Below are 19,833 nucleotides of genomic sequence, written 5' to 3' on the forward strand. Positions count from 1 at the left end.
GAATGTTTATTCGCATAATTTTAGCAAACAAATATTTAATTATTGATTTATTTAATTTTTATTTATATTTTAAATTATATAATTTTTAAAAATTTGATGATATGATCAGTTATGTATATATACTATGTAGAATTTGATTAGTTGATTATTTCATATGCTAACATATTTTTTTATCTTTTGATTTTTCAAAAAAAAATGTTATCTTTGTTTTTTTAGATATTTGATGATTTTGTTTTATTAGATTTCATTCTATATAAATTATTAATTTCGAAAGTATATTAAAATATTAAATATGTTTATGTATATTCAAAATAGATATGTTTACATATACTTAATTTTGAATTTAATTGTCCACTTTCATGGTAAAAGATTATTATGATTTCCATAAATATAGATTGTTTTTGTTTTTGTTTTTGTTTTTTTTTCTGTCATTAATTCTGTTTGGCAACTGGAATATATTTCATAAAATTTTTTTTTCAAAATTGGGGGTATTTGGCTTCAAGTTGTCCTTCCCAATTAATAGTATAGATTCAACTCTATCTGCTTATTTTAATTTATGTCAACCATTTGCTTGTATAATCACGGTTATATATTAGAATACAAATCTTAAATATAAAAATATAATAATTTTTCGATAACGTAGACATAAAAATGAATAAAACATGTTACTCTTTAGTGTGTTTAGTCGAGATCAACAAAAAAAAAAAAATGATACAGTTATGACCCTAGTTGATGTAAATAAGTTGAAAAACCGTACAAGTTTAGAAGCTCAAGGTGTACTAGTTACAGGTTCTTGAAGGGCAAGAGGAATGGCTGGTCTCCAAGTTGTTCCTTCGGGACTATCCATCAAAGCGATCCCAACGGATGCCAAATCTTTCCTAATTGCATCAGATCTTTCGTATTCTTTGTTCTTCCTTGCGTCTGTTCTCTCTTGCACTCTTTGCAACACATCTTCCTCTTTCAGTCCAGCTCGCTTTAGTGCCTTCTCTTTTAGCTGATTAAGAACCTGACGATTGGCGGAAACAGAACAGTTAGATACAAAACACTAATAACGAGTAAAATGGTAAAGAAGTATCAATTGATGGGTGACACTGGGATGTTGTGACAGGCTAAACTGGCTCGGCCCATACTCATCTCAACCCTGATTTTAGTGTTTACCGCTGATCTCAACGGTTTTAGTTTTTATGTAGGGCGAGAATTTTGGCCTGCCGCAAAATCATTACTCTGCTATAGTGGAAGCTGTACCTCTGAGTAGCTTGTGGGCATAAGCCCCAGTATAGTAAGGACATCTCTGATTGTTGTCTCTAGAGCCTTGAGTGACTCTTCTCTTCTTGCTTGCTTTTTTCCCTGAAATCAGCATGATCAGCTAAATATCCTTAACCGATTCAAGGTTTATGAACGTAAGAGCATATGTTATACATACCTTTCGGGTGTGAATGAGATCGTTGATAGTTTTTAATGGTTCTGACATTGCTGCTAGAGTTACCGGAGTGAGGAGATCATCAGACATCGAACCAATAAATTCGCTACGGAATGTGGTAATGGTTGTCAAAGTATCTGAAGGAACAGAATCACTGTCAAATGTCGAATCTTTCTCGCCTAGAAGGCTTTCACAATCATGTAACGTCTGTCAATAAGCAAAGGAGAATATTCAAAGGATTGTAGTGAAGATATACATAATGTTGTGCCCTATAATAAAGCATCTCAGGCTTAAAAAAAGAGAGGTGCTCCAAAAATGCAAATTTTCTACTGACAAATAAAAGGTTTACCTGATAAATATAGAAAATGCGCTCTGAAGCACTCTCGAGGAGGAAATCAGAGTAATTGATAGGAGATCGATAGTGAGTTCCCATTAGAAAAAGTCTCAGGGCAAGAGGATGATAAAGGTCTATAACCTGCATGTTTGCAAACACGAAATTAAATGTTGGATATAAGAGTATCATTTCAAAACTAAATGTTTACCTGTCTGATTGTGAAAAAATTCCCCAAGGATTTCGACATCTTCTCGGAGTCAACAGTAACAAAACCATTATGAATCCAATAGCTGATGTTGCTGCTATCACAAGCTGCACAACTCTGAGCAATTTCATTTTCATGGTGAGGGAACACAAGATCCATTCCGCCACCATGTATGTCAAAACTATAACCAAGATAAGCGGCACTCATCGCACTGCATTCAATGTGCCAACCAGGCCTTCCTCTTCCCCAAGGACTCTCCCAAAAGGGCTCTCCTTCTTTTGCAGCCTGCCAAAAATTTGAGAGTCTTTTAGGACATAAATTAGCAAACCAGTGTTAAATTTAGGGCTTCAACGAAATTAATGCATACTTTCCACAGAGCAAAATCTGCAGGGTGTTTCTTCCTTGTGTCAACTGCTACTCTCTCACCTGCACGGTTATCTTCTAGTTTTCGCCCAGACAGTTTTCCATATGTTGGAAGTTTGTCAACTGAGAAGTAAATATCTCCATCAACTTTGTAGGCATACCCGTTATCAAGAATCTGAATGGAAAACATCGCATATGAATACATCTATAACAATGTTTAGCAACATGAAGACAAAGTGAAGTACTTATGGTCAAACCTGCTTGATCAGGTCGATGATTTGAGGTATATGATCTGAGACACGTGGTTGGACAGAAGGATCTAGACACTGAAGCTGTTCCATATCTCGATTAAATTCCTCACAGAACCGTCTGCTCAAACTGATTGGATCTTCCCCTAATTCATTAGCTCGGGCAATTATCTACAAAATTTGAAATTTCGTGAGTAAGTTCGGAAACTAGCTGCAGGCAGCTTCAGCAAGACAAAGTGAAAGTCTACCTAACATAATATAATCAGAGACAGATTAAGAACTAACTAACTCTTGTAGCAAAAATCAGCAGAAAATCAAGTAAGGAAAATGACTAACAAATTCTTTTCTTCGAGCTGTCTCAGTAAAGGTTATTCAAAGTTTGTTACACAACATCAGACAGATGAACGTAACAATCAAACAAGCATATGTAAAATGCGTAGACACAGACAGAAAGGATTGAACTAAGTGAACTCTCCCTGACAAAGACAAATACTGATCTTTTTCCATTTTTTTATATAAAACGAACACATCCCCACCACCTTCAAAACTAATGATTGTCGATTTATAAATTGAAAAGTTCAAATATTGCAAATTTGAAGGCACAAAGATGTATTCTTTTACACGCCTCTCACAAGTAAGTGAGATGGACTAACAGCATTGGAGACGCTGACAATACCATTGATTAATGATTATCATGCTTCCCTCGGACCAGAACTGTAGCAGCCAAGAAAAGATATAACTTAAATGCAGTCCGGAAATGTGGTAACAGACATTGGCTACTTATCCTATTAATCAAATGGTACCACAAAACTCAAACTTAAGAGGTTCTCACAAAAATCTATCTAAAAGGAACTCAAGAAGCTGTCTCTAAAATTCTAAACAGAGCTTAAGTTGTACAAGACTTTCCCCTGAAGGAAAAGCTTTCTACAAACTTCGAAAACAGAACTAAGTTGCTTAAGACTTAAACCAAGAAGCAGAGTTAACTCTGATTTTCATTGCAAAGACGCAGTTCCTTTGCCACAATTATCTCACCTTGTCATCCACATCCGTGAAATTTCGAACATAAGACACTTCATATCCTAGATGCTTAAGGTACCTGCCTAATCCCAATCAAAATTATAAAAAAATCAAAACTTTTCCATCACCCAATAAATCCAAAAGCTTCTTTCTCCAAGTCAATACCTCAAGAGCACATCAAACGTGACGTAGACTCGTGCGTGCCCAATGTGGCTGAGATCATAAGCTGTGACACCGCAAACGTACATTCCAACTTTACCTTCGACCTTGGGCTTGAACAGCTCCTTCTTCCTGCTCATCGTGTTGTGCAGCCACAGCTCCTTTTCTCCTGAGATCGAATCTCCACCGTCCGTTAGTGATGACAGAGCCGTGAAACATCGACGGGACTGAGTTAATTTTCCAGCCCTGAGGAGAAATGGACTTCTGAATTGAGACTTGGGAAGGGAAGAAAAGCGTATTGGAGTAAAGGGTCTACATGATTTGAAGAGATTGAGAACAGAAGAAGCCATTGGTGTGAAACGCTAAGCTCCTCCCCAGGAAGATGAAGAAATCGGATTAGATAAAGCGGCGAGGGATAGCTAAAACCTCTGAACTAATAACGGTTTTCGTAAACCGCGTTTATATTCTGGTTCGGTTAAATTAAGACTTGGACTTGGAGACATTGAAGCGGTTTAAATGGACTTTATGATCGATCTTTGAACCACTAATTTTGTGGTTAACACTAACTAGTAACTACAGTAAAACCTCTATAAATTAATAATGTTGGGACCACGAAAATCTATTAATTTATAGAGGTATTAATTTATCGATAAATTAATAAAGAGATTTTCCTAATTTGAAAGTTTTTTCAGAGAAATATTTAAAAATGAGATTTAATCATGATAATTAGTATTTTATATAATCAATTACAAAGAAAATAGTAATTATTATGTCTTGAAAGGGAATGCTAACAATTTTTGATATAGTAAAATATTAGAAATAAACTCTAACAAAAACTAATGTGTCTATATATACATATATTTTGAAAATTTTACCTAATTATTAATTTATAATATTATTGGGACTATATATTTACAAAGGATTTTCAAAAAAATTATTATCTTATTATTTTATCGAAATATGTCTAAAATTACATTGGTCCCAACTTGGTTCCGAAAAAATTTATTAATTTATAGAGATTATTAATTTATCGAGTATTAATTTATAGAGGTTTTAGTGTATTTAGTATCTACCATCTCTCTTTCTCTGAGATCAAAATTTATGACGTAGTCACGTATGGATCCACAAAGTTCAAAAATCAAAATTTAGCTAGATTTAAAACGTGAAAACTAGCCACTAATATTAAAATAAAAAGAGAATGTTTTAGTGATGATGATGAGGTTGGAATTTATATTAAACTTCAAAGAAATAATCTCGGTGTTATATTACGTATGCAATAATCGTTTTTAGACTACGTACTCACGTTTTTATCATTTTCATTTCTTAAATCATATACATATATACTCTCAATCCAATGGTATTATAATGTACGACCAGAATGGTCTTATTGATGTTTTCTTTAGGAACCATCCATACATTTAAAGGTCTACAAAATATTTATATTTTTCATCTAATATCCTATGTACAAGTCTTAACATACTTATAATTAATGTCTACTACAGAAGGGTTAATTAAACTACACACGAAATTACGATAAAGAACTGAAAAGGCTGATACATAATTTTTGTAATATATATTTGCATTCTTTTGGAGTTTTTGGTTCTTGGACCTTGTGTGTTGAAGTTTTGCAAACCATTGATCAACTAGAACAAAAAAAATTTTCCTTTTGTAAAAGATTCATATTTGCATGCAAAAGTTTACAAATATAGAGAGAAACACAATAGAAAGGACTTTTTTTTTTTTTTTTTTTTTTTTTTTTTTTTGGCAAGCGATTTTTTTTCTTTTTTTTTTTTTTTTTTGGACAAAAGAAAGGACTTTAAAATTTATTGATCATTTTGAATTATTACAAAAAGACTCGTTCGAAGTCTCAACGACAAAAGCACAATTAAAATGAACTAACACTCGGGTATGTCGGAAAATTCCTCAATTCTACGATTACTAGTGAAATGCTCAAACCAAAACTCCATGTCATCATTATACAACTCCGAATTATTATAACTCTTTCTCTTAATATTCCTATCCATCAACGTCCCTTCCCAATCCTCTATCTTATGATTCGAATTATCTACCGTTACGACGTCCGACCAAAAACTCTCATCGATCAAGGCAGAGATATCCTCGTACGACATTATACCGTCCTTGTTAATATCATTCGAAATATCAAATGTCGTAATGCTATTAGAAAACTGTTGAGGAGAGGTTGTGTCGACGACATGAACCATTGATGACTCTTTGTCTTCGTGTGTGGTGGTCTCGTTAATTCCGTTAATGTTCTCTTTGGTGTCTCCGCCATTGTTTTGATTCTTGTTTAGTCTTTTCTTCAAATGAGTGTGCCAAACATTTTTTATTTCGTTGTCGGTTCGTCCCGGCAACTTTGCAGCAATCGCAGACCATCTAAAATAATAAGAAACAAACAAATACTAAACAGTTTAAAAAAAAAAGTGTATCACATACTATATTATAGTTTATAGATTTCATCAATTTGTTACTTTTTAATATATTGCTTTTTAGGTACAGCATAAAACATGGGGATGGTAGAAAACAACAAAAACAAAAAGCTAGTACAATATATATGGCCATATGTTTTTGCATTGATCAAGGTGCAAATCTTTTCTAATTATATCGGTGAAGATCTTGTTTGTGTTTTTTTATATATTATAAACTCTATGCGAAGATAATTAATTAAGTCTTTGGTTTTGGTTTGAGTCTGAGGAAATCACGGGTAGGAATCTCTCCTCAGTCCCATGGTGTTAAAATATTTTGCAAATTGTAAAACAAAAACAAGAAAACTGTGGAGGTGATGATAAATTCTCTTGAAAAAAACAAGAAAAGAGAGACAAACCTGTTGCCCAAGCTTTCATGAAGATTGATGATAGTTTCTTCTTCTTGAGGAGTGAAATTGCCACGTTTGATGTCAGGTCTAAGATAATTGATCCAACGAAGTCTGCAACTTTTCCCACATCTAAGTAAACCTAAAACAAAACAAAAACACCAACCAAAATTGCTTATACATCATACACTTTATCAAGAATTATATATGGAAGATCAATATACAAAAAGGAATGTAAAAAAAATGAAAATTACCTGCGTGTTTAGGGAGAGCTCGCCAATTAGAATGACCATAAAGATGAATATAGTTAACCAAGATTTGATCTTCTTCAGGAGTCCATGGTCCTCTCTTCATCCCCATTTTCTCACAACATGGTGCTCTTCCCATCTTTTCTCTTCCGTTGCACTCTCAAGAAGATAACACTAGCTAGGAAGGACAAAAAAAGAGAGACTTTGGTCTTCAAATTGAGTTAAATGATTAGAAGAGCCAAGTGTTGGATATATGGGTATGGAGTTTTTATGAGAGAGCCAAAGAAGCCAAATGCTTGAAGGAAGTATGCGATGTAGACGTTTAGCGTGTTAATATAATATATTCACACACACATAATATTATATAATCACATTGCAACCGTGGGACAACTCCAAGTTGAAAAATTTCTCATACTTTTGATCCACACAGTCCAAAGTAATTTGCAACTTTTTTTCTTTTCTACTTTTAACGTTTTTATAATCTATTTAATCTGTTTAATATGTTTAATATGTTGACGATGATAATTAACTACAGGATCAGAGTCCTCCTGCTGTGGTAAAGAATGAGGTGCCATTTTATCCAAAGTAACAAAGTCTTTCGCGGTAAATATTTCTTACGATTTAGTCATTGGGAACTCAGTCGGAAATATATTATATATGGTTTTTATTTTATCATTATTCATTAGATATCCCTCATCCTGATATGTAAATTCATTCTTCATGTACCAATGACGAATCATGTCGCGACACATGAGTATCAAACTCACAAAGTATTTATCATGATTAATTAGATATGGTCCAAGACTTCATAATTTGACTAAGAGGGATTACATATTTGCAGGAGTTTTTCATTGTAACAAAGCAGCAATCTAAAGTCCATATTCTTGATATATAAATTGGTTCGTCATGTATCAATGACGAATCATGTCACGACACGAGTATAAACTCACACATGAGTATCAAACTCACACTTGGGTACATGACTCTGATGTCATGTGTCGCTTTTATACATATGTAAGTGTCTCAAGTGACTTCTTTTTGTGAACCATTTGTTTCGTTTGTAGAAAGCAGAATTATGCACAGTAACTCAGAAAGAATAAAATTAGAAATCTCGTATTTTAAGTAAATTTTGAAGAGTTTTGTAGGTAAGAATTTTGTGAGAAAGACGATGTTATTTATGTTCAACTTTCCAGTTTTTTTATGCGTATTACCCTACTATCACTTTTTGAATCTCAAAAGACATTACACCAAAAGCCAATATTTATCAGGTAATTATAAAATCTTTTTTTTTTTTGGTCATGATGATAAAGGTTATTATACGCAAAGTTTACTATTGCATTTCGATAAATTTATTCTAAAATTTTACTATTATGTTGGATATGATCGTCTCAAAATTATTTGTAGGTCATGTTCAAAGTTTTTATTAAAGAGATTTTTTTTTAGCTATAGTCCCTATATATTTTTGAGTTGGGGATCTATTTAACCATTTAATTTACTCGCATGCATGTACTAAAAATGATCCTTAAAAATAGATTTCTCTCTATCGACATGCATGTATATTTGTACACATATTCTGTTCACACTCATATATTAAACTTTTTGTTAAGACCTGTTATATAATAGCCATTTCTTAACAAAATTTTAGCTAAGAATCTATTAATAATGATGTTCTAAGTGGTGATCAGGTGGTAGACAATACGCAAACTTGCGATCGTCCGGTTCAAATATTTTTGTAGGAATAACTTTTCTGGTTGTTGAATCAGTACTGGTTTCAGGTTTTGGTCTAGATGTGTAACATTATGTGTTTGTATCCTGAGCTTGTCCCATATCTGCTTTAGTCTGGTTCGGTTTGGATTATTACTTTATCAGGTTATAGAAAAATATATGAAAAAAGAAGGCTATATGAATAATAAGAATCATGGGAGAGAAAAAAAGAACAATAAGAAATTATGAGAGGAAGGAAAGTTACAAATTATACAATGCATAAAATGTCAAAGAAAGAGGCTCATAGTGCTCAATTCCAATCAGATCATGGCCCTAAATTAATCGAACTTTAAATACCAATCAAGCTTGTTGGGTGACCTATAAGTCAATAAGAAACATTATAAAGTTTCATATTTTTTCTATGCGCATATATATTAGAAACACTACTACTGTTGTTTTTTCCTATCTTATTGTATATAATATACAGTTATGAACAAATGATGAATAAAATATATAAATATGTAGAGCCAAACCAGTTGTGGTTCAAGATGGATAGAAATATCATAGACATCGAAGTAGGTACGTACGTAAAAGGGGTTCCTCTTTTTTAGTATGATTCGAGATCATGTTAACGAAAAAAAACAAAATTATGCAATTATATATACAAGTATATATGATTTGGTGACTCCCACTTTTTGTTCATTTTTTTTTCCTCTTTCTTTTTAAATATTATGTTAACTATGACTTGATACATATTCTAGGTCATCTGATGATACCTCATATTTCGAAAAGGTATATATATTATTACTTTGTAAATAGAAATATGAATCCATGAAATAATACATATAGTCTACCAAAATGTTGTTTAATATAGTGAAATATATATTACGGTATGTGATTACGTAAAATAATCATAACCATGAGATCATAAAATGTATGGGAACTGTCGTCATTTTGATATGGAATCCAATAAATTATATGGTTCTTTCTTTCAATTGCAAAAACTTCACCGTTACAACTTTTTTTATTACTTTAAACTACTATTTGTTTATCTCTGTCAAAAGCAACTTTGTATATGCTGTTTCAAGTTAATTGTATTTAGACCAAAATTATATAACGTTAAAAGAAAGAATAGATTAAATTAAACAAAAACAAAAACAAAAGATCATCGTCGATATCTAAATCCATCATTACTAAGATCTTGCCCCTTTTTCACTATGTTTCTTTCCGCTTTCTTTTTGAGGTTTTATTTTCTAATACGAATGCTTAGTTACATTATCTTCTCCAATCCGATTATGGAGTATATAACCATGTTTTTAATGCAAGTATTACTAATTGATAATTGAGTACATATATCAAATTCAAATCAATATACAAAATAATGGATCGTGACCTAACGAAATCTAGATTTGTGTGGGTCATATTGAATACTAACTTTGTCTCTTCTCTTCTGTTTTTTATTTTCTTGAGGGTCGGCTGAGTTGCATTATTGATACAATGCATATGTCAAAAAAGAAAGAAGCCTTAAGTTTCACTCTTTTGATATTATAAAATCGTGATACCTATCATCTTCAAATAGATCCAACTAAGCTCTATTTTTAGTTACTACTCTATAATAATAATACATCTCAAATATTTAGTGGAATGTTGAAATCATGATAAAGTAGTGAAAACAATTTCAATTAACAAAACGCTGAAAACTACTAGTTTTTTTTTTTGTTTTTGTATATTAATGACTTTTCATTTCTACTAATATTTTGTTTTTGTAAATAGCATAAATTATGTGGGTTTGAACCCGGATAGTGACAAAGTAATAGTAGCACAAACTATTATATTGTAGTAAATATTTTAATAAATGTAACAAATTATGAAAATGAAAGGAATCATGTTTACAGCGTCCATTAAAATCTAAACCTTATTTAATTTTAGATGGAATTGTTTATGTGCACGGTGATTCCAAGAAGTAAGAACGATTAGTAAGTACACTAGAAATGTAATTATGGTGTGACCAACCAAGTCTTGACAACTACATATATCTAAAAATGTCCTCTTCGATAATGCATTACGCAGAGGTCCTAATTTTGACCACCAAGTCTTAAAATGTCGCATGTATTGTACAACTTTTTTTGTTCTTTGCTGTGTCTTGGATGTTTGACCTTTATGCAACATAACAAACCTATCCACAAAAAACTTTTAGCTTGGTCTAACCAAGCTGAAACAAAACTGCACCTCTCTTGCTCTAATAAGACTCTCTATTAGACTCAAAATTTAACTATGTGTCCGTCCAATAGCATTGGTTAAACATCCCAAATTCTACCAAAAAAAAAGCAATCTGGTTCGAATCTTCTAACGTAATATTATCTAATAGAAAAAGAAAAACCAATAAAAGTAATGTCACTGGCTCCCTTTTTCACTTGTGAAAAACAAAATATCCCAAAATGAAGACTAATGAGAGTCCAGGTCTAAGGAAAAATAAATTAAAAAGAGCCAGTACACATGATTTGACCATGAAATATACAAATCAACTTTTATAAACTTTAAATAACTGTATTGTCCTAAAAAGTATTAATCAGATTCCACTTTGATTGATTTATATATGATAATAAATGTAGACTTACAATGGCAAAACAAGAAAGTACAAAACGAGGACAAGAATCGTACCTTCATACTTTTTGTTTCACCTAACAATCTCAATCTAGTCTATCCTTCTAAAGTCTTCAATTGTGTGGATTCATGATCTGGACAACGACTTTCTTACGTCTACAAATTCGTGTTTACACTTGAAACAAAAGAATTACAAAATAACAAAATTTACCTGAAACTCAGGGAGCTACCAAGCGAATCTTGTTCCAGTGCCATCGAGAAATCTATCAGTATACCATCCTTTAGCTTGCACTTGAGATAAAAATGGACTGAAGACATCGTTCATTCTGTCATATGCGTCTTGCAATATTATGTCATCAGGATCATTGAATATCTTTTTCATTGATTTTGAATATGCTGCAACCAACCATCCTCGCAATGCGTCTTCACCAGTTGCATCGTGCTCTAAGACCATATCGGTCCATGACTTTCCATGACTCAATAGGAACTTCTCTTCTACAAACAATTGTTTTAGTTTCTGTACCTCAGAAGGCTTCACAGCTTTATGGAGACTCCTTCCTACTTTTACATTTCCTGCGTCTTGGATTGGTCTCTCAGGGAACATCAGGTTTTCTTGGTATCTCAAATCAGCAGGGCTTGGGACTTTACCCGTCTGAAACAGATTCAACAACACCTCTGATATAATTAACGTAATCAAAAAGATGGTTTTAGGAGGTTTTTTCAACTACAGAAAATGATATATACCTTGAGAAAATTAGCCACAATCAAAGCGGTTCTCTGTGGATTCAATGTGTTGATCGGTACTCCTCGCATTTGCTCTACAACACTATACACATGTACAACAGAAAGAATCGACCCAACCACCAACTGCAAAGATCAGCTTTTTCTAAGATAACCGAGCTGTAATCCAAAAAATACAGAAACTGCACTCCGAAACAGAGAGTAATAGTCAAGAAGAAGGAAATTACCTTTCCTTCCATCGATGAACATATTGTGGAAGCAAGTTGAATCCCAACACCTATCCCGGCAACATTAAAAAGAGTAGAGATAGCTTCTCCTTTGGCGAAAATGTCACTAAGATTTCCTTCTTTAGCAAAAGATGAATAGATTGGTAATCTTGTTGCCCTTGCTGCAACCGTAGCCATTCCCTATTCGAATCAAACAATGCCAAAAGGATGTGACACACAGAAATGATTACAACCAACCATTGAATATAACATTAAAAGATGGTCTCTAGAAAGCTAATATCTCTCATGTGTCTCTTGTTGAGGCAGCTGAAGAAGGCAGAAAAGGATGTTCTAAGAACAGTTCCACTTAAATCCCTTCTGGAAAAATTCATTTAATAAGAGCTGAAAGATTCTTCCATAGGTTTTTAGAAAGATATTTATACCTTAGCGAAATTCCCAAGACCAGCCATTTCAAGAAAAAGATGTGGGCATAATGGAGACACGAGTTCCAGACCAGTACCAATATCGTAGAGCACGTCAGCTGAAAAAACGAATTACTACGCTTTAATGGTTGATGCTGTGAAGACATCAGCAGAAACATGTAGCTAAAAAATGGTGCATACCCAGTACCCTCCACCGTTTAGGCTCAGAGTCCATTCTTGCACCCAAATTGCTACAAATCAGCTTTCCGACATGCTGCATCCCATCCTTCAAAATCTGTTAAAACAAAATAGAGTTAAACAAGAACATAACTTACAGTTAAGCCTGGAACAAGTTAACGAACTAAAATTTTTTGAGATGGTTACATACCCAGCTAACAACGGTTGCTTGAGCCGGTGTAGGCCGCAAGCCTGCAGCAAATAGCAGTGACTGCAAAGAAATAAGACAAAAAGCTATATATCCATGTTAAAACCTCCAATGCAACAAGCTCAAGTAAAACAAATGCAAATTTTGCCAAATCAACAATCAAGCTGAGTCCTGAAGTAGACCTGAGTCGATAACACAGATAATGCTGCACTTGAGAGATGCTGAAGTGCTCGAAACTGTGTGTACCTAAGATATCCTTCGTTCACACTGTAAAGCAAAGGTTCAATGGTTTAAAACATAATCTTTAAGCCGCCTAGTGAATCTCAAGTTTCGATTTTTGAGTTTCACCTGTATGGATATCCAGAAGGGAAGAACTTATTAAGGAAGGATTCAACCACCTTCTGAGGAACAGGTCTTGCGTCATCAACAACTTTCATCTACAACGCAAACCCAACACATGATAATTCGCATACGATTCTCCAATTCGGAGCAGCACCAAATGTTGAACTGATTGTGAGAGAGAGAATTTTACAGAGAGGTGGCCGTCGGATTCGAATTGAAAACGATGAGAGACAGAATCAGAGTTCTCGAACCAGTAAACGGGAAGGTCTTCAGGATTCTTCGCCATTGCTGGTTCTTCCTTCTTTATCAACTTCACTTTCTCCTGCTTCGTTTTCCCCAAGTAACCAAATCATTCAATTAATTGGAGGAATCGTAAATGAGATGCAAACAAACAGAAATAATGGAATTCTGAAACCCTACCAGAAACTGCATCTCTTAGACACGACGGCACAGTCAAGTCTCGAACGTTGGAGGAGTAGTCGCCGGAGTGCCAAGTGAACCACCGCAGCAACTGAGAGTAAAATCGCCTGGAGCCGTCAAAAACACAAATTAAAGAGATGATCTTCAAAACGCTGTCGTTTGGTTTAGTCTACAACAGATGATAATTTGGGCTTTTGTTTTTACACAGTATTGGGCTGAGGAAAGGCCCAAAAGTGATAGAGACGCGGCGACTAGTCTGATGGGAGGTCAATAAAGGAAGACGACTTTTTATACTCCTCTCGCGTTGATCTAACGCCACCGCCCACTTCTTTTTCTTCTCCAATACCCCCAAAAAGACAAAAATTCAAAAACTACTTGGTAAGCAAAAGTGTGCACAAAGAGCAAAGCGACGCATCTGATCTTTTATTTGATTTTTGGATTTGTTAAATTTCCAGATTCGTCGTCGTCGTCTCTCAAAACCCAGATTCTCTGGTCTGAAGAAAGCAGAAATCAAATCCATGTCTTTCAGAACACTTAGCAGGGTAATTTGAATTACAAAACCCCCTCTTTTCTTGTTTCCAGTATAATTCTCTGATATAAATCGTGTTTTTAAAGAAGTTCAAATCCAAAAGCATGCATCTTCAGTTTCGTTTATATGAGAAATGTAAAAAAAAAAAAATGATTTTGATGAAGTCGATGTTAAAAACCCTTAGCCCATTTCCATTTAAGATCACTGTGAAGTCAAAATAGATGATTGGGGAGGCTAAAAATCGAATCTTTTATGGTTATGGGTTTGATATGTTTTTTTTGTGTTTGTTTTGATTCTCTGCAGCCAAATGCAAGATCTGGAATGGGTGTTGCAGATCAGAGCAAAACCACATTTCATGAGCTTCAGAGGAAAAAAACTCACCGCTACGTCATCTTCAGGATCGATGAATCCAAAAACGAAGTCGTCGTTGAGAAAACTGGGAACCCTGCTGAGAGCTACGATGATTTCTTAGCTGCACTCCCTGAAAATGACTGCAGATACGCTGTTTATGACTTCGATTTCGTCACTTCTGAGAATTGTCAAAAGAGCAAAATCTTTTTCTTTGCTTGGTTAGTTTTTGATTAGTACCTCTAATAGGAAAAGTTTAAACCTTTTTGATGTTGAGTTCAAAGCTAAAACATTTTGGATTGGGACTTTTATGGTTGTAGGTCTCCTTCGACTTCTCGGATTAGAGCGAAGGTGCTTTACTCGACTTCGAAAGACCAGTTTAGGAGGGAGCTTCATGGGATTCACTATGAGATTCAAGCTACTGATCCTACTGAGGTTGATCTTGAAGTGTTACGCGAACGAGCTAACTGAGCAAAAGAATATGGTCTCTTCTCAAGAACTTTATGGTAATGTAATGAATAATCTCGATGACTATCGGAATCTTTTTTCGTATTCTCTGTGGATGGATTTGTGTAAACACAGTTCATGTTCTATGTCAACTGTTAATCTAAGTAAATGTTTCAAGATAGCACATAACTTAGAAAACCTTTGGGTAACTTAAACTGATAACAAAGCATGCTGAATTGGTTCTGAGTCTGATGACATAGAGCCTGATGATAAAAAGTTAATTAAACTAATACCAAAATCTTAATAGTTAGCAATTTCTTCTGATATGTCGATCCCTCCATAGTCCATAAGCTTATGTTTGTAGCCATCTAGAGAGTAAGACCCTCTGCCTATGTTGTAGTACTAGTATAACCATCCATCTGAATGGTTTGATGTTGTTATCCCAAAAATTGAGTGCGGTGGACAAAGGTCGCGAGTTCGGTAACAAAATGACATAACTACCCTTGGTCGTTTAGGAGATTTCGAGTGGGATCCACCCTTGCTGTTGTGGCCAAGAGTGAGATTGCATGACCCAACTGAAATCCTCAAATTATATACTATTTTTATAATATGTTTATTTAGCTAATCTCATATTAACAGCAACGGTTAATGTTATTTTTCATGTACCATCAGGTTAGGTAGATCCATTTCCCTTAAGAGTCTATTATCATCATCTGTCTATTATTTGTTTCACATTGGGGAACATTTTAGAATAAAAAGTTGAATTACAAGGAAAACAAATCTTACTTCCTCCAACATATTTTATCAAGTTTTTTGTAATTTTTATTGCCCCAAACAAAAAATAGTTGATTAAAAAAATACACTTTTGGAATTTTGAAAACACACGGCTTGAATTACGTTTAAAAGAAAAAAACTAAACTTTGCGATACTTCTCCATATATCAAGACATGTCTTAGTAAAGATTAAAGCTTTGTTTGTGTCATTAAGTAAAGGTTGGAAACAGTTTTTTTTCTCATCTAAAAAATTTGGTTTTGTATAAAAGGGAGAGCAGAAACAAATTGTTTCCTCTGTCTAAAGAGTATATAGTTGAGACTTGAGAGCTGTCCAAAACAAAACAAACACGTCCAAAAAACCCTCTCTTGTGGGAACAAGAAAGACCCAAAAGACATAAACACACATCAAACAGAAATAAAGCATACCAAAAAGCTTCTCTCCTTTTTTTCCTAAATTTGAGTTCCAATATGTTGAAATGATCTTTGAAGGTCTATGACTTAAGCTTTCAAGGACGAGAAAGAAGGAGAAAGATCAGATCAACATCGTCAATCTCTGGTAATGAGAGCAATTCGTTTTATAAACTAAAGTCTAAATTTGATTCAATCGTAAGAATATGAGAGAAGAGAAGATATCAAACACACAAAAAGCAGAGCACTTTTTTTTTTCCAATCTAAAAGAAAGGAACTGAAGGGATTAGTTCGAGATTAGGTTTGGTGATTTCATTACCAATCTAACTTCTTTAGCTTGGCTTTTTGTCTTTAATGGTTTGTTATGGTGGTGGTAAAACTTTAATGTTTGGTTGCAGCAAAATGTATGAGGAAAGTTCATGTTTTGATCCTATACCAACGGTGGAAGCAATCATGGACAACGACGGTGGCTTCTGTGCGGCGGAAACAACTTTTCCGGTAAGCCACCAGTTCCAACCACCGCTTGGAAGCACAACAAACAGCTTTAACGATGATCTTAAGCTCCCAACAATGGAGGAGTTCTCTGTTTTCCCTTCTGTTATCTCTCTTCCTAACTCAGAAACTCAGAACCAAAGCAACAACCATCTGATCAACCAAATGATTCAAGATTCGAATTGGGGTGTCTCTGCAGACAACTCTGGATTCTTCATGAACACTTGTGATCCAAACACAACGTCAACTCCAATTCCTGATCTTCTCAGCCTCTTGCATTTGCCTAGATCCTCATTCTCATTACCAAGCTCGAACCTTTCAGATATAATGGCGGGTTCTTGCTTCACATATGACCCGCTCTTCCACTTAAACCTTCCTCCACAGCCTCCTTTGATCCCTGCTAATGACTACTCAGGGTTCTTGCTTGGAATTGATAACAATGCTACTTCTCAAAGAGATGACTCAAATGTTGGGAATGAGATTAATATCGATAGCGGAATCATCGAGTTTAGCAAAGAAATTAGGCGTAAAGGGAGAGGGAAGCGAAAGAACAGACCTTTCACAACAGAGCGTGAGAGGAGATGTCATTTGAATGAGCGGTACGAGGCCTTGAAATTGCTCATTCCGAACCCGAGTAAGGTTAGTTATTACTTATGTCTTATGAAAACAATCTTTCATAACATAGTTTTCAATCATTGTCTCTTTGCTTAATTCACATAGTCTGTTTTTTAGGGAGATAGAGCATCAATTCTTCAAGATGGGATCGATTACATCAACGAGTTACGCAGAAGAGTAAGCGAGCTTAAGTATTTGGTTGAGAGAAAAAGATGTGGTGGGCGACAGCAGAACAATGAAGTAGACAACAACAACAACAACAATAACTTGGATGGTCATATTAATGAAGATGATGTTGATGATGATGAAAACATGAATAAGAAGCCTGAGAGCGATGTGACGGACCAATGTTCAAGTAACAACTCGCTGAGATGCTCATGGCTGCAGAGGAAATCAAAAGCAAGTGAAGTTGATGTTAGGATTGTTGATGATGAAGTAACAATCAAAGTTGTCCAGAAGAAGAAGATCAACTGTTTGTTACTTGTCTCCAAAGTACTTGATCACCTTCAGCTTGATCTTCACCATGTTGCAGGTGGACAGATTGGTGAGCACTACAGTTTCTTGTTCAACACCAAGGTTAGTGAATTTGTATGAACCATTTCTTGATTTGAGAATATATATATATAGAGTTTTTGGTGATAATGATTGAAATAAATTAATGCAGATATATGAAGGATCAACAATATATGCAAGTGCAATAGCAAACAGAGTGATTGAAGTTGTGGACAAACACTACATGGCTTCTCTTCCCATCAATAACTATTAAAAAGTTTAGGCTAACTTCATGTATTTTCTGACCTTTTTTTTTCCTTTTTCTTTTCTAATTTAATGTTTTACTCATTTGCAAAACTTAATAAACACTCATTTTGGAGCCAAACTTAAGTTTTCTATGTTGGATATTGTGATGTACACCCTTATATTCTCCATTTCTCCTAAACCATTCTCTCTATCACTGGTAAAGGAAGCAAACAAGTAAAAGCCTAGACAATCCCAAATACAAGATACCTCATACTTGTTAGAAATTTTGTAAGGGTTTGTTAGGTTTCGGCAAAACCAGATCAAAGTTTAAGTACGTACATCTACAAAATTGGTTAAATCTAATGTACTCACTGAAAAAAACGAGTCACATATGAACCAAGTGATCAACTCTACTTTTAAATTTGATAGAAATATGCATAAGCTTGTACGGTTTATAGAATAGGATGGGGACAGTAGCAAGTATCAGTGTACGTACGAGAGATGGGTAGGTGACCAGAATTTTTCAGTTTCAAGTTAAGTTACGAGACTATCCCTAATAACTTTATATAAGAAAATAAAGTTTTCTTCACAAATTTTGGCACAACCCGACTCTTTTTCTTTGGCGATAAACAGATATGGCATGATCTAACCGCTAACCCTATCTTATCGCAAGTGTTAGCAATGTAAAACATATTCATAAGGTTCCAAGGTGTTTGGAAGTATGTACTTTAAAAGTTGAACCAGTTAGTTTTCAAAGTCATCTTTTCATTGCGATTTTTGTAATAGTTGGACAGTACTATATATATATATATGCATGAATCATCGGTTCTATCTTTTAATAGTCTCGTGGACATAGATGAATTAAACTATGTACAGGTCAAAAAGTGATAATTATGAATTATCAATGAATATTTTATATGTAGGAAATTATCCACTTGAATCTCAGATTCTCACATCTGCGATGCGTTTGTTGTTAGTGTAATCAGTCGAATAATTCAGCTCTAAAAAGTAACATAGGGTATAAGTTTCTAAAATGCATGCATGTTGTTATATTGTAGTCATATTTTCTAATATACCCTTGCCGACAAACAAAAAATGTATATATATATACATGCATGAAATTTAGACATGACTACAAGATTGGGTTTAGAAACTGAAACGCTATATCGAGACATCATTTTGTGCCCTTATATGGATGGCTAGCTAGATGTAACAAACGTAAATAGTTGCCTAAATTTTTGTCATTTTTTAACCCTTCTTCTATGATTCGTCTCCATCTGCAAATGTAGAGAGTCGAGAGGGAACATAGAGCTTCATCATTCATCCAGTCTCCACGATAAGACTTGATAATGAGAATGATGAATGTATAGAGATTAATAGATCAATTCATGGGTGCAGAGGGAATCAAAACTAGTAGAAGTTCAACTGTTTGTTTCTTGTGTCCAAATTAAGTGCTTGATCAGTTTCATCTTGATTTTAGCCATGTCGCTGAAGGAAATCTTGGTAGTGCAGTGCATTACAGTTTCTTTCACAAGACCAAGGTGGGTGTGATCGAGTCTTGATTATGGGATTTAAATAGAGTTTTGTAATGAATTGCACAAAATGCAGATGTGTGAAGGATCAAGAATTAATGCGAGTGAGATTGCAAACAGAGTGATTGAAGTTGTACGTGGAAAAACACTACAAGGGCTGCTCTTCCCATCAATAACTACTATCAATCCACGTGTACTAGTAATTTGCAAGATTATATAAATATAGAGCCTAATTTTAGATTATAATGTGGTTCTGTTCCGGTTAAATAATACAAAAAGGTGTGTGATCCATCAAAATATGGT

General features: G+C 34.3%; 5 protein-coding genes across 8 annotated transcripts; 2 read left to right on the top strand and 3 right to left on the bottom strand.

Annotated features, from left to right (window-relative positions):
- Positions 1-604: 604 nt before the first annotated feature.
- LOC17888771 (cysteine--tRNA ligase, chloroplastic/mitochondrial) lies at positions 605-4,129 on the bottom strand. Of its 3 annotated transcripts, none has more exons than XM_006293863.2 (9): positions 3,753-4,129; positions 3,603-3,666; positions 2,580-2,741; positions 2,327-2,497; positions 1,963-2,244; positions 1,770-1,895; positions 1,424-1,627; positions 1,246-1,347; positions 605-1,006 (listed from the first exon to the last, which is right to left on the bottom strand). In XM_006293863.2, exons 1-9 carry the CDS (start codon positions 4,094-4,096, stop codon positions 770-772), a joined length of 1,692 nt encoding a protein of 563 aa, XP_006293925.1. In that variant the 5' UTR covers positions 4,097-4,129; the 3' UTR covers positions 605-769. The 3 variants fall into 3 exon arrangements, with proteins under 3 accessions (XP_006293925.1, XP_023639859.1, XP_006293924.1); XM_023784091.1 differs by having other exon boundaries at positions 3,603-3,670; positions 3,753-3,844; XM_006293862.2 differs by lacking the exon at positions 3,603-3,666 and having other exon boundaries at positions 3,753-3,833.
- Positions 4,130-5,556: 1,427 nt separating this feature from the next.
- Positions 5,557-7,004, bottom strand: LOC17890301 (transcription factor MYB14). The gene is made up of 3 exons (XM_006294792.2): positions 6,831-7,004; positions 6,589-6,718; positions 5,557-6,140 (listed from the first exon to the last, which is right to left on the bottom strand). The coding sequence occupies exons 1-3, from the start codon at positions 6,961-6,963 to the stop codon at positions 5,642-5,644; spliced, it is 762 nt and encodes a 253-aa protein (XP_006294854.1). The 5' UTR covers positions 6,964-7,004; the 3' UTR covers positions 5,557-5,641.
- Positions 7,005-11,084: 4,080 nt separating this feature from the next.
- Positions 11,085-13,755, bottom strand: LOC17887588 (protein root UVB sensitive 2, chloroplastic). 2 transcript variants are annotated; one of them, XM_006294196.2, is made up of 10 exons: positions 13,649-13,755; positions 13,419-13,550; positions 13,235-13,323; positions 13,069-13,153; positions 12,890-12,949; positions 12,703-12,796; positions 12,523-12,620; positions 12,101-12,280; positions 11,877-11,999; positions 11,085-11,784 (listed from the first exon to the last, which is right to left on the bottom strand). In XM_006294196.2, exons 1-10 carry the CDS (start codon positions 13,658-13,660, stop codon positions 11,359-11,361), a joined length of 1,299 nt encoding a protein of 432 aa, XP_006294258.1. In that variant the 5' UTR covers positions 13,661-13,755; the 3' UTR covers positions 11,085-11,358. The 2 variants fall into 2 exon arrangements, with proteins under 2 accessions (XP_006294258.1, XP_023640558.1); XM_023784790.1 differs by having other exon boundaries at positions 13,419-13,553.
- Positions 13,756-13,974: 219 nt separating this feature from the next.
- LOC17888760 (actin-depolymerizing factor 6) lies at positions 13,975-15,161 on the top strand. Its single transcript, XM_006295124.2, has 3 exons — positions 13,975-14,190; positions 14,481-14,746; positions 14,846-15,161. The coding sequence occupies exons 1-3, from the start codon at positions 14,167-14,169 to the stop codon at positions 14,994-14,996; spliced, it is 441 nt and encodes a 146-aa protein (XP_006295186.1). The 5' UTR covers positions 13,975-14,166; the 3' UTR covers positions 14,997-15,161.
- Positions 15,162-16,555: 1,394 nt separating this feature from the next.
- On the top strand, positions 16,556-18,124 carry LOC17890016 (transcription factor bHLH91). The gene is made up of 3 exons (XM_006294200.2): positions 16,556-17,284; positions 17,378-17,836; positions 17,925-18,124. Exons 1-3 carry the CDS (start codon positions 16,556-16,558, stop codon positions 18,024-18,026), a joined length of 1,290 nt encoding a protein of 429 aa, XP_006294262.2. The 3' UTR covers positions 18,027-18,124.
- The last annotated feature ends 1,709 nt before the right edge of the window (positions 18,125-19,833 follow it).

This window comes from Capsella rubella, unplaced genomic scaffold, assembly GCF_000375325.1.
Source record: "Capsella rubella cultivar Monte Gargano unplaced genomic scaffold, Caprub1_0 scaffold_4, whole genome shotgun sequence".
In the NCBI taxonomy this organism is placed as follows: domain Eukaryota; kingdom Viridiplantae; phylum Streptophyta; class Magnoliopsida; order Brassicales; family Brassicaceae; genus Capsella; species Capsella rubella.